Raw genomic sequence first — 14,348 nt, 5'->3', positions numbered from 1 at the left:
AGGCAGTTTAAATGGTTCAGCATGGATTAGATGGACCGAAGGTCCTTTTTCTGTGCTAAATATTTGTATGACCCTATTTGGAGACAAGAGCATATGCATCATCCTGATCTTTCCCATCAAGCCTATACTCCTTTTGCTGACATTGAGGGAAAGGTTGTGTTGTCATAACGCGCATCACTTGGGTCTCCAGCTTTGTTATGTGAGATACGACCCACTCTGGTGGTATCTACAAACTTTTGTATGTGGAATTAGAGCAGAATCTGGCCACACAATCATGTGTGTACAGGGATTAAAATAGGCAGCTGAGAATGCAACCTTGTGGAGTATGAGTGTTTAGAATAATTGTGGTGGTGGTGTTGCATCCTGCCCCTATTGATTATGTTCTAGTGGTCAGGAAGTTGTAGAAGAAGGTGTTGTGCTCCAGGTCTCAAGAGTCTGGTGATGTTTTTGTATGGAATTCAGCAGGGTGATTTATTGATGCTGAAACCTCATAAGCAATAGTCATCAATAAAAATTAGTTTCACGTATTTAACAACAAAGAGCTTGGCATGCAGAACTTTAATTGATTTGCTTGCTTTTTTACCATTGTGAAAGCAGCTTTGTTTACTTATTGATACACAAGGAGCTCAGTGTCTCAAGTAATATTCATGGGGGAGGGGAGAGAAATTATTGATATTTAAAGATCCTGGTGCAGGGTTTCAGCCTGAAACATGGATGATTGCTAGCCACCACAGATTCTACTTTACTGTTGACTTCCTCCGGTAGATTATTTAGACCATAAGAACATAACACAGAGGAGTGAAATTAGGTGATTCAGCCCATCGAGTTTACTCTGCCATCCCATCAGGGTTGATTTATTATCCCTCTCAACCCCATTCTCCTGCATTCTCCCTGTAACCTTTTACGGCCTTGCTAATCAACAACCTATCAACCTACGCTTTAAGTGTACCTAATGACTTGGCTTGCGTAGCCACCTGTGGCAATGAATTCCACAGACTCAGTACACTATGGCTAAAGAAATTCCTCCTCATCCCTAAAGGAAATGGCCCTCTTTTTTGAGGCTGTGCCTCTGGTCTTCAACTCCCCCACTATAGCAAACATCCTCTCCACATCCAGTCTGTCTGGGCCTTTCAGTATTAATTTAGGTTCAGTGAGATTCCCCCCCCTCATTCTTTGAAACTCCAGCGTGTTTAGGCCCAGAACCATCAAATGCTTGTCATGCATTAACCCTTTCGTTCCCAGAATGATTCTCATGAACTCCCCTGTAACCTCTCCAATGCTAGCACATTTTTTCTTCGATGAAGGGCCCACAGTTGCTCACAATTCTCCCTGTGCTGACTGACCAATTTCTTTTAAAGCCTCAGCGTTACATCCTTGCTTTGCATTTACCTTCCTTAACACTGACTTAACCTGCAAGTTAATCGTTTAGGGAATCCTGCATGAGGATTTTCATGTCCATTAACACCTCTGATTTCTGAGTTTTCTCTCCATTTAGAAAACAGTCTGTGTCTTTATGCTTTCTATCAAAGTGCATGACTGTACACTTCCCTGCATTATATCCTGTCTGCCACTTCTTTGCCTATTCTCCTAATTGGTCTAAGTTTAAGTCCTTCTGCAGATTCCCTGTTTCCTCAGAACTACCTGCCCCTCCACTTATCTTCATTTCACCTGTAAACTTGGCCACAAAGTTATCATTTCCATCATCCAAATCATTGACATATAATCTGAAAAGAAGCAGTCAAAATACTGACCTCTGCAAAACACCACTAGTCATTGGCAGTCAACCAGGAAAGACTCCCTTTGTTCTGACTCTTTGCCTCCTATCTTTGTCAGCCCATCTTCTGCCCTTTCTACTATCTTTCCTGTAATATCATGGTCTCTTGTTAAGCAGCCTCATGTGTGGCACCTTGTCAACGGCCTTCTAAAAATCCAGGTAAATAACATCTGCTGAATCTCTTTTTGTCTATCTTTCCTGTTATGTCCTCAAAGAATTCTAACAGATTTGGTAGGCAAGATATCCCGTTAAGGAAACCATGCTGATTTTAACCTATTTTATCATGTGCCTTCAAGTACCCTGAAATCTCATCCTTAATAATGGACACCAACATCTTCCTGATTACTGATGTTAGGCCAACTGGCTTCTTACTCTCTGAGGTGTTGTCCATCTGGTCTAGGTGACTTATCTATTTTCAGACCCTTAGTTTCCCAAGCACCACCTTTTTACTAATAGCAACTACACTTACTTCTGCCCCTGATTTTGACTTTATGACATTCTGCTGGTGATTTCCACAGGCAACACCAAAGCAATATACATATTAAGTTCATCCACCATTTCTTTGTCTCCCATTCCTACCTCGTCAGTGTTATTTTGCAGTGGTCCAATATCCACTCTCACCTCTTTTTGCTCTTTATATTCCTGAAAAACCTTTTGTATCTGCTTTTAAATTATTGGCTCACTTACCTTCGTATTGCTTCTTTTCTCTCCATATTGCTTTTTTACATACCTTCTGTTGGTTTTTAAAAGTTTCCCAATCCTTTACCTTTCCACAAATTTTTGCTATATTGTATGTTTTTATGTTAGCTTTGACTTCCCTTATCAGCCACAGTTGCCTCATTGTCCCTTTAGAATACTTTTTTGGAATGTATCTATCCTACACCATACAAATTGCCCCAGAAACTCCAAGCATTGCTTTTCTGCCATCATTCGTGCAAAGTGTCTCCTTCCAATCAACTTTAGCGTCTTCTCTCTAATGCCTCTGTAATTCATTTACTCCAGTGTAATACTAACATACCCGATTTTAACTTCTCCCTTTGAAACTCCAGGATGAATTCTATCTCATTATGATCACATGATAGTGATTTTCAAGGAAATTATCTGGAAAGTTGATTAAGGCAAGGTAGTGGATGTTGTCTGCCTGGACTTCAGCAAGGTCTTTGACAAGGTTCCACATGGGTGGTTGATTAAGAAGGTTCATTCGCTTTTGGCATTCAGGATGAGGTAGTAAATTGGATTAGACATTGGCTTTGCAGCTGAAGCCAGAGAGTGGTAGTAGATGGGTGAGTCTCTGACTGGAGGCTGTGACTAATGGTGTACTGCAGGGATTGGGGCTGGGCCCTTTGTTGTTTGTCATCTATATCAACAAACTGGATGATAATGTAGAAAACTGGATTAGCAAATTTACTGGTGACACCAAGATTGGGGGCAGACTGGACAGCAAGGAGAGCTATTAAAACTTGCAGCAGGATCTGGACCAGCTGCAAAAATTGGTTGAAACATGGCAGTGAGAATTTAATGCAGCGTGTGAAGTGTTGTGCTTTAGAAGGACAAACCAGGGTAGGATGTACATTGTGACCTGTAGGGTGCCGAGGTGTTTGGGAGAACAGGGGAATCTGGAACTACAGATCCATACTTCCCTGAAAATGGCGTTACTGGTAGATGGGGTCATAAAGAAAGCTTATGGCGCATGGCCTTCATAAATTGTATTGAGTATAGGAGTTCAAATGTTACATTGAATTTGTATAAGACATTGCTGAGGCCTTATTCAAGTATTATCTACCCTTCTGGTCACCTAACTGCAAGAATGATATCAGTAAGATTGAAACAGTGCAGAGAAAATTTATAAGGAGATTGCCAGTACTTGAAGACCTGAGTGAAAGGGAAAGGTTGAATAGGTTTGGACTTTATTCCCTAGAGTGTAGGGTGATTTCGATAGAGGTATACAAAATTCTGATGGCTATAGATAGAGTAAATGTGAGCAAGACTATTTCTACTAATATTAGGTGAGACAAGAATGAAATCTTACTGATTAATGATGAAAGGTGAAATGAGAGGGTACTTCACTCAGAGGGTGCTGAGAGTATGGGACAAGCTGCTAATGGAAGTGGTGACTGAGTGTTCAATTTCAACCTTTAAGAGGAATTTGGATGCATACATGGATGGGAGGGATATGGAGGACAGTGGTCTAGGTGCAAGTTGATGGAACTAGCAGCACACTAGTTCAGCCCAGACTAGGTGGACCAAGAGTTGTATTGCTCTGAGACTCAATGACACAGCCTCCTAAGGATTCCTTTACCTCAAGCTTCTTAATTAAATCTGGTTCATTACCAAACACCCAATCTAGAATTACCTTTCCCCTAGTGGGATGCTCTAAAAAACCTCTTGTAAGCATACTAGAAATTCTCTCCCTTGGCAACCAGCACCAACCTATTGTCTATTCATCTCCTCTTTCAATTTTGTCTCATTATGTTTACTGCAATTTTACCCCATTATCTACCTATCCTTCCGCACAGTCTTACTACACACTAGCTACTCCATCCTTAGCCCAATCACTCTGGTTCCCATCCCCCTTGCCAAATTAGTTTAAACCCTCCCCAACAGCTCTAACAAACCTGCCTGCAAGGATATTTGTCCCCCTTGGGTTCTTACTTTCACTGGCAGCAATCTTGAAAGTAATCTTGATTACTACCCTGGAGGTCCTGCTTTTCAGCTTTTTACCTAAATCCCTATATTTTCTCTTCAGGACCTCATCCCTTTTTCTACCTATGTCACTGGTACCAATAGATACTATGACTTTTCACCCCCCTTTAGCATGCTGTGAACCTGATCCGAAACATCACTGACCCTGGCACCTGTGAAGCAACATACCATCCGGGTATCTCTTTCCTGTCCACAGAATCTGCTGTCTGCTCCTCTAATAATGAAATCCCTATCACTACTGCTTTCCACTTCTCCCCTACCCTTCTGAGCCACAGAGACAGACAGTGCACAAGATCAGGATTAAAGTGATTTGATTTCATTTTTTTTTACCAACAGAGCCACCCTATCCTCTCTGCCTATCTGCCTGTCCTTTCAATACAATGTGTGTCTTTGGATGTTAGCTTCCTTCTATGATCTTCTTTAAGCCATGACTCAGCAAAGCCCACAATGCCATACCTGCCAATCTCTTAACTCTGCTACAGGATCATCCACATGATCTTCTCCAAAAGCTGAAATCCTGCTCCCCTGTGCCAATTCTTCAGCCATGCATTTATCTGCCAAATCATCCTGTTCTTTCCCTCACTGGCATGTGACACATGCAGCAATCCAGGGATGACTACCCTTGAGTTCCAGTTTTATAGGTTTCTACCTAACTCCCCATATTCTTTCTTCAGGACCTCATCATTTTTTCTACCTCTCTCATTATTATCCTTCCCACTTACAATGCCGTGGACCCATTCTGAGACATACCTTGACCCTTACACCTAGGAGACAACATACCATCTGTTGTCTCTTTCATGTCCACAGAATTCCTTGTCTGCTCCTCTAAGTATGGAATCCCCAATCACTACTGCACTCCTCTTTTTTTTATCCCCCACCCATCCCTTCTGAACAACAGACCCAGATTCAGTGCCACTGTCACTGCGGCTTTTCCTTGGTGAGTCGCTTCCATCCCCACCCCCAACAGTATCCAAAGCAACGTACTTGTTAGTGAGTGGAACAGCCGGCTGCAGGAGCCACAGGGGTACTCTGTGCTGTCGGCCTATTCCCTTTCCCTCTCATGAGAGTTACCCAGCTGCCTGCCTTATGCAACTTAGAGATGACTACCTCTTTATAGCTCCGATCTATCACCTATTTGTGAGCTAAAGGTCATCCAGCTGCAGCTCCAGTTTCCTAACAAGTTTACACAAAGTACACTGCAGATGCTGTGGTCAAATCCAGACGTACAAAAAAGCTGGATGAACTCAGCAGGTCGGGCAGCATCCGTTGAAAGAAGCAGTCAACGTTTCGGGTCGAGACCCTTCGTCAGGACATGTCCCGACGACGCTTTTTTGTACGTCCTAACAAGTTTGTAAGGAATTGCAGCTCAATGCACCTCATGCAGATGAGTTATCAAGGAGACTGGAGATCTCCCAGAGTTCCCACATCTCACACAAAGAACATACCACTTTCTCTGGACTCGTGCTCACACACTAGTTATGTACTTGTAGACAAAGAAAGGTATTTTAAAAATAACTTAATAGAAACTTAATTAGAGTCTTAGCCTCTTCTGGCCTAAGCCTCTTGAGCCAAAGCCTGACTACTCACGCACTAGCCCTCTCCCATCAAGGCCGCTCCGCTTGCACCTCGTTTGTTTTTATTTGCCTTTGCCAAGTGCCTAGTAGATTGTCATGATTGAAGCCTACTGAAAAGTCTCAAAGGGCCCTGAGCTCTTTTTAAATCTCCTGCCATCTCTCCCACGAGCGAGTGCTCACGATGATTGAAACCCACTGAAATTATTTGCTGCTTCATTTACCTAGTGTCTAGTTGTTCAGTTTTTGTTAGTTTCTGTCATTAAAGAGTAAAACCATACTCGATACAAGTACTCAATGTGAGAATTTTTCCACAAGATTTTGGACATGCATTCATTTATTTTCTCTAATTATTTTTGCTTGGCATTCTCCTTTCATACTGAGATTGATCATTTTCATACATAAACTTAGGCTACTAATGGATATTTCCCTGGCTACAATGATTTTGAAGAAATTGTTTATTTTCAAAGTATGTGTAATTTAAAAAAATATAGGACACTACTAAAATCACTATATTTGCAGACATTTTCCTTATTTATTTTAGTTTTTTAGTTTTTGAAGAATATCATGTAAATGGTGGTAATAATTATTGATAAACTTTTATCGATGTATCTGAAATTTTGCAGGCTGATCCCAAAGAGGTAATTAAAATGGTCACAAGGCATGTGACTGAAAATGCAGACAACAGTTGGTCAGAAGAAGTACAGACATTAATTCATCATTTCAACTACTACAATCAATTGCTGACTGATTTCACACAAGCTCAAACACTTCAAGGACTTGGCAAAGGTGTGGATGTGCAGCGATTTGCAACAGATAGCCAATACAAAAGGGAGACAATTCTAGGTTTAGCAGAGTAAGTATCAAATTGTTATGCAAAATTATTCCAGTCAAACTCAAATTATGCAAAGACCAATAACACAGTACTTGCCACAATTCAACAGTCAATGAACCCTTAAATTTTGCTCAGTTCTTTCCAAAAGAAATTGGTAAAGGTAAGCAATGAAAAATACCAATTCCTTCAGGTTTATCACTCAAAAGGAAGAATATCTCTGCCATTTTTTAGGGAAACCACAATGCACAGGAAGAAATCAGCTGATTTGACTTCAATGCTATTTGTTAAGATATTTGTTCTGAATAATGTCAGCAGACTCTGGAAAGGCATTCTATAGAAAAAAGGAATTTCCATTTTCAATTAGTAACATGTTTTACTAAAAATCCTCAGAGCAACTTATGACATCTCCTGATGTGTGGTAACAGTATCATTGTTATCTGTAAGATTCTATATTGGGGATTAATGCTTTATTTTCTGTACCCTTCGTCTTTTTTAAATTAAATTCCTGATGTAATCAGTTTGTATATATTACTGAAAATGCCTACACCGCAGGTCACAGATAACAACTCAGAATGACTGTCCAAACATCAGGAGATGTCAGAAGTTGCTCTGAGGATTTTTAGTAAATCATGCTACTAACTGAAAATGGAAATTCCTTTATCTATAGAACGGCTTTACAGAGTGTGCTGACATTTTTCAGAACAAATATCTTTACACAATAAGATATCAGATTATATATGACCTCATCTTTTTCTTCAGAAGTTTTGTTCCCATATCCCTCCCTCTCATTTTTAAGTGATCAGTGTCTTGCAGAGAGCAGCGCCCCCCTCAATTTATTGTTTCTTCAATTGAAACTTCTGTTTTAGCAACTGCTAAACTCGCTGTGCAGGCTTTGTGCAAAACAGTCACATTGCATTAGACTTTCAAATCTCTTAGTATCTTGCCCTCCAGTTAGTCCTGACGAAGGGTCTCGGCCCAAAATGTCGACAGCGCTTCTCCTTATAGATGCTGCCTGGCCTGCTGTGTTCCACCAGCATTTTGTGTGTGTTGTTTACACTGCATTAGATTGTTTCATTGATTGATTGATCATTTAATGTCATTTCCAGTACACAAGTGCAAAGAAGAACGAAATAATTGTTACTCCAGATCTGATGCAGCCCATAAAAACACAATAAGATAAAGAACATAGTACAGTAATAGAAAAACACAATAAATATAAAAACACACAATAGCTTGTATACACCATAAAGTGTATATACCATAAAGTGACACGAGCGCATAGGAGTGTCTGTACATAAGATGACTGACAGGAAATGATAAAGTAGTGGTGGTGGGAGATGTGGATTAGTGGGTGGTGATATTGATCAGCTTTACAGCTTACGGAAAGTAACTGTTTTTGATTCTGGTGGTCCTGGCGCAGATGCTACGTAGCCACGTCCCTGATGGAAGTGGGACAAACAGCCCATGAGCAGAGTCAGCGGGATCCTTTATGATGTTGCTGGTCCTTTCCTGACACTTTTCTGTATATATGTCAATGGCGGATAGGCTGGTGATGAGTGGGGCTGTTCTGGCTACCCATTGTAGAACCTGCCTCTCCGCCACAGTGCAATTTCCATGCCATGCAGTGATGCAGCCTGCTGGGGTGCACTCTACAGTGCATCTGCAGAATGACATGGGTATAGATGTGCAGAGTCCATTCTCTTCAGCCTCCTCAGCAAGTAGAGGCATTGGGCAGTTGCTTTAAGCTGTTTTTAGTTGACATCACACTTTCCTCAGAGCTACATAACACAAAATGCAGGAGGAACTCAACAAGTCAGCAAGCATTTATGGAGGAGAATAAATGGTTTAAGTTTTGGGTCGAGGCCATTCATCAAGACAGGAAAGGAAAGGGGCAGGAATCAGACTAAGAAGGTGAGGGAGAGGAAGGAATACATGGTGGGGGTGGGGTGAAGGGGGAATGAAATAAGATGAAGAAATCTGAGAGGACAGTGGACCATGGAAGAAATGAAAGGAGGAAGGTCATTAGATGGTGGTGATAGGCAGATGAGAAGAGAAAGGAGTAAGAAGATAACCAGAATGGGTAAAAAAAAGAGAGAAGATGGAGGAGGAAGAAATTACTAGAAGTTAGAGAAATCAGTATTCATGCCATCAGATTGGAAGCTAGCTAGATGGAATATGACGTATTACTTCTCCATCTTGATTTTGGTGTCATCATGGTGTAGAAGAGGCAATAGACAGGCATCAGAATGGGAAGCCAAATTGAAATGTGTGGCTTTTGAGAGATCCTTTCTTTTGTAGAGAATAAAGTGAAACTGCTTGACAAAGTTGTCCTCCAGTCTGCTCCGAGAATCACCAATATAGAATTTGCTCAATGTAGAGGCCTCACTGGGAGCACCAGATAAAATGGATGACCCTGACCGACTTGCAGATGAGGTGTGGCGTCACCTGGAAGGTTAGTTGAGGTCCTGAATGGTGGTGACGGTGGAAATGTAGGGTTAGGTCTGGCACTTGTCAGGCTTCCAGGAATAAGTACCAGGAAGGAGATTGTTGGGGAGGGACGAATGGACAAAGGAGTCACATAGAGAGCCATCCCTACAGAAAATGTAGGGGGGTGAGGAAGAGAAATATGTGACAGCTGATTGTGCGTTTAAGTTCCAATCTGGAGACTTGTTTTTATTTCATGCACTGTGATATCAGTGCCATCTATTGACTTCCCAAACTGACGAGATTAAGCAACTTTGCAGCTTGAATTTCTGCAGTCTGAGGTGAGATTGCCTAGAAAAGCTTATTAAGTTGGTTTCAGGATTTTGATCCACCAGTCAGCTATCTCTTTTCAGGTCAAAATGGTGCAACCTAGAGTGAGCTCAGGTGGTGATATTCTCATATCCTTTTGCTCCTGTCTCTCTCAATGGTGGGGCTTATATTATCAGGCATGCTCTTGAATGCTGTCTTACTGGAGAAGCTCATTGCCATGGTATTTCCATGGCACAAATGTTATTTGCCACTTTTGATGCTTACCCCACTTTTGAACTTTACAATGTTTTAACTTGGGCTTCATTATCAATGGATTGAACTGAACAGTCACCCCTGAAAGTCCCCACTTCTGACTCTGTCGTTGAGGGCTGATCATGAAATGGATGTTGATACTGTGCATAAGCAAGTGAAAGCATCTTCCTTTGTACTCAGTATGACTTCAGCAAATAAATCTCCATCATAAAAGGTGGAGCTACTTGGCATATTGAGGAGGTGCTTCTCTATCATAAACAACTGCCTTCCAGTAGGATGACACAATAAACCCTAACCCATCTAAGGTGAATATAGAACTTAATCGTACTATATTGGTACACAGGAACATTCAATTAGCATCTCAGAGTAAGTTTATCTATCATTATAATGTTGTTAATTGTGGAAGCCGACTGTCAGCAAATTGAATGCTAGTTTTCCTTAGCTGCAAAAATGACTACAATTAGCAATTATTTTATTAGGTGGAAAATGCTTTGGAATATCTTGGAATATATTAAGTGTCATATTAACACAAGTTTTATTTTTTCTTACAATCACCTTTATTTGATGACCCATTCTAACAAATGGAACTGCCTCAGGTCCTGTTCATTGGAGGGTGGGGGAGTTAACAGAAATCAGATGGCAACACTCTCTCATTTCTTTAAAAAAGCATTTTTTCTTAATATCTTCAGTAAGCCTTCTTAAAAATTGCAATATAGAAGTGTTATAACGTGGAGAGTGGCAAGAGGTTTGATTGTTGGGCTTCAGATCACTTAATTTATCAAGAAAGGCTGGAAAACTAAATCTGCTTCCAACAACAGAAGATGATTGAGAAGGGATGTTTTAAAATGAAGATGGGATAGTGATGTATAACTGCTGCCAATATAAGAGAAATGGTCACAAATTGGAAAAGTACAACAAACTATGCTTGAAGTCTGTGTTAAACTAGCAATTTTAAGCAAGAGAAAATCTGCAGAAGCTGGAAAACCAAGCAACACACAAATGCTGGAGGAATTCAGCAGGGCAGGCAACATCAGTGGAAAAGAGTAAACAGTCAACGTTTCAGGCCAAGAACCTTAAACAGAGCTGGAGAAAAAAGATGAGAAGTCAGAGTAAGATGGTGTGGGGGATGGGAGGAAGAAATACAATGTTGTAGGTAGTAGTTCTGGAATGAAAAGCATCACCTTGAGAGCAGATGTGACAGAGAATGAGGAATTGAGAGGAGATAGCATCTGCTAAGCAAGAGATTGCCAATCACAATGTTTCTTCTATTGAAGTGCTCAACTGATAATGAGCTTTGTACTTATAATTGTTAAGTGTTTGGCCCAGAATATACCGGCAAAATAAAGGTGAGTTTTCTTAGAATTAATATTTGAAAATCTTTCTGGCAATTTATGGAAATGAAAATCATTTGCAAATCATGAATTTTGCTTTGCTATTTTGTTACTCAAGGCTATTGGCTCAGAGCTTCTGAGACTATTGGTTCTGCCTATGTGGCATTCACTTGCTCTTACAGATGCATGTCATAAAGAGGTGTTGGTTGGAAGTTTAATTGGCCACTATTAATTGCCATGGAGTGTAACTGAGTGAGAGAACCAGGAGGGGATTTGATGGAAATTAAAATGGGTAGGATTTGTATAAAAAGCTACGTGTGGACTCATTTCTGTGTTTTATTTTATGTATTCATACATACAGCGCGGAATAGGCCCTTCCACCCCTATGTGCCACGCTGCCCAGTAATCCCCAAATTAATCCTAACCTAATCATGCGACATTTTACAATGATCAATTAACCTACCAACTGATAAGATTGTGGGAGGAAACTGGAGAACCCAGAGGAAACCCACACAGATACAGGGAGAACATGCAAACTCCTTTCAGGCAGAGTTGGTGGGAATTTAACCCAGGTCGCCTGTACTATAATGTGTCTCACTAACCACTATGCTACTGTGCCACCTTAAAGTCATACCTCTATGACTTGCTAGCATGCAGTTATGTGTTAATCCAGAAATTACCATGTGCAGCTTAAAATATTTAAAAAACTTTCTGCGAATGCTCATCTCTTTTCTTTACAACGTTGCTACCAATATAGATCATGATCTGTGACTGTTCACACATGAATCATGAAGGTGTTACAAATGATGAACAACTCTGATGGGCAGAAGGGTACAAAATCGCCAATGCCCCCCCCCCCCCTTTTAGAGAATCGCAAATCGCTGCTATTTCGATGCTGTTATCAAGGAAATAAGAGAGACAAAAGGGACTCTGTTAGGGCAGTTGTTATTGATGACAGTTCATGAAAGTTAATGAGAGAGAGGCACTGCTAAGGTAGAATGTCTCCTCCTAACAAAAGCGGAACGGAACCATTGATTACTGCTATTGTCTTTTGGAGAAGGATTGTGTACTTGGTACTGTTCTATTCATTGAAACCCCTCAGGGGACAACCAGAGTGGGCTGGTTTGATGGGTTACATCACCCTAACCTGATTGACACCTGAGACCCCGTGAGTGGGGATAAAAGTAAGGTCTGGGGAACACCCCTCAGATGCACCAGGAGAAACGCTAGTGAGCAGCAGAAACCCACGAGACAGTGTGGGACATCGGAGACCAAACGAAGGGTCGGTAAATTTTAACTCACAGTGTTTTGTAGCAAGACCGGTGGGGGCTTGTGTGTGTGTCCACCCTTGCCTGGGTGACGAGTCCACCACGGAAGAACGGTCTAGCTAAAGGACGGAGGGGTCATACATGAATGGCCACAACAACAACGCATCGATGGATCAAGATCATAAAGGAAGGTTGACAAGATAATAGCTATTACTGTTCACACGTTCTCTCTTCTCTCTCTTTCTCTCTCTCTCTCTCTCTCCCCCCCAACTGAAACACCGCGACCAACAACTACCGCAGCCTGCATGAACTGAACTGAACTTTATATTTTCATCTGACAATTCATTATCCCCTAGACAACGATAGAGCTTGTTTCATTAATGATTATTATTATACCCACACTTTTAAGTTTAGTATTGCTAATGTATATTCTCTGTATATTCGCATTGATATTATTTTGTATATTTTTGCTAATAAATATTGTTGAAAATAGTAACACCAGACTCCAACGGACACTTCTATCTTTTCTGGTAAGACACCCAGTTACGGAGTTCGTAACAAAGGTCATAGATGGGGTGAATGTACTAAGTCTTTTTATTTCGAATACTTCAGTATTAATACCTCATTGTGCAGTTGGATCCTCAATTTCCTCACTTGCAGACCGCAGTCAGTTCAGTTTGGCAATGACATCTCCTCCACAATCCCTATCAGCACAGGTGCACCACGAGGGTGTGTGTTTAGCCTTCTTCTCTACTCACTTTCTACTTAAGTCTGTGTGGCTCAGCACAGCTCCAATCCTATATTCAAGTTTGCTGAAGACATCACTGTCATTGACTGAATCAAAGGTGGTGATGAATCAGCATTTAGGAGCAAGATTAAAATCTGACTGAGTGGTACCACAACAACAACCTCTTACTCATTGTCAGCAAGACCAAGGAGCTGATTATTGATTTCAAGAGAAGGAAACCAGAGGTCCATGAGCCAGTCCTCAGTGGAGAATCAGAGATGGAGATGATCAGCAACTTTAAATTCTTTGGTGTTATCATTTTGGAGGTCCTGTCCTGGGCCTAGCACGTAAATGCAATCAGGAAGAAAGTACAGCAGGGTCATTACTTCCTTAGGAGTTTGTGAAGATATAGCATGACGTCTAAAACTTTGACAAAATTCTACAGAGGTATAGTGGAAAGTATATTGACTGGCTGCATCAAAGCTTGGTATGGAATGTTACGTTCCCCAGTAACCAGGTAATTTACCAGCAAAGATAGACGGGTCCGCTGAGCCTGGTGCTACTATTTTCAAACGTTTTATTCATAAAGGGGCACACACATATGGTTAATACAAAACATTCAGATCATATACATCGTCAAAACTCAATCTAAAGCATAGGTGTAGTAATAATCAATCAAAAATGAGCTCTATCGTTGTCTAGGGGTTAAACGATTTGTCCAATTGAAATATAAAAGTCTCGCCAGTTCATGGAGGCTTTTTGCCTCTTGAGGGACCGCTGCGTGTTCACGGGTTGGACAGAGAAAATAAACTTGCCAGCCTTCTGGACTCAAAGCTTGAGATCGAGAACGGGAGTTCCTCGTTGTCAGTCCGAACTCCTCTTCGGGGATATTAGCCACTCGATTCCCTAGCTAGGGGATCCGAATCACACGTGGCTTCCGAGCAGCTTCCCGTTATTACGAGAGGAATGAGCGATGGTGTCCGTCTAGTGCATCGCTGGAGTACTGCCTCCAGCGGTCTCCTTTTTATCATGGCTGGCAGATTTGTAAATGTCAATCAAGGTAGGGTGAGGCCATCCCCCACACCACATTGCCCGAGGGTGTCCATGTCCCTGATATCTGGCACGTACTATAG

General features: G+C 41.3%; 1 protein-coding gene across 1 annotated transcript in view; it reads left to right on the top strand.

The window, feature by feature from the left end:
* The window catches only part of nbas (NBAS subunit of NRZ tethering complex), a 305,288-nt gene that overhangs the window by 195,509 nt on the left and 95,431 nt on the right, over positions 1-14,348 (top strand). Inside the window, exon 41 of the mRNA XM_073056940.1 lies at positions 6,675-6,904. Within this exon, the coding sequence (XP_072913041.1) occupies positions 6,675-6,904 (230 nt within the window). The remainder of the gene's footprint in view (positions 1-6,674; positions 6,905-14,348) is intronic.

This window comes from Hemitrygon akajei, chromosome 9, assembly GCF_048418815.1.
Source record: "Hemitrygon akajei chromosome 9, sHemAka1.3, whole genome shotgun sequence".
Lineage (NCBI taxonomy): Eukaryota > Metazoa > Chordata > Chondrichthyes > Myliobatiformes > Dasyatidae > Hemitrygon > Hemitrygon akajei.
This window is presented reverse-complemented; position numbering and strand designations above follow the sequence as displayed.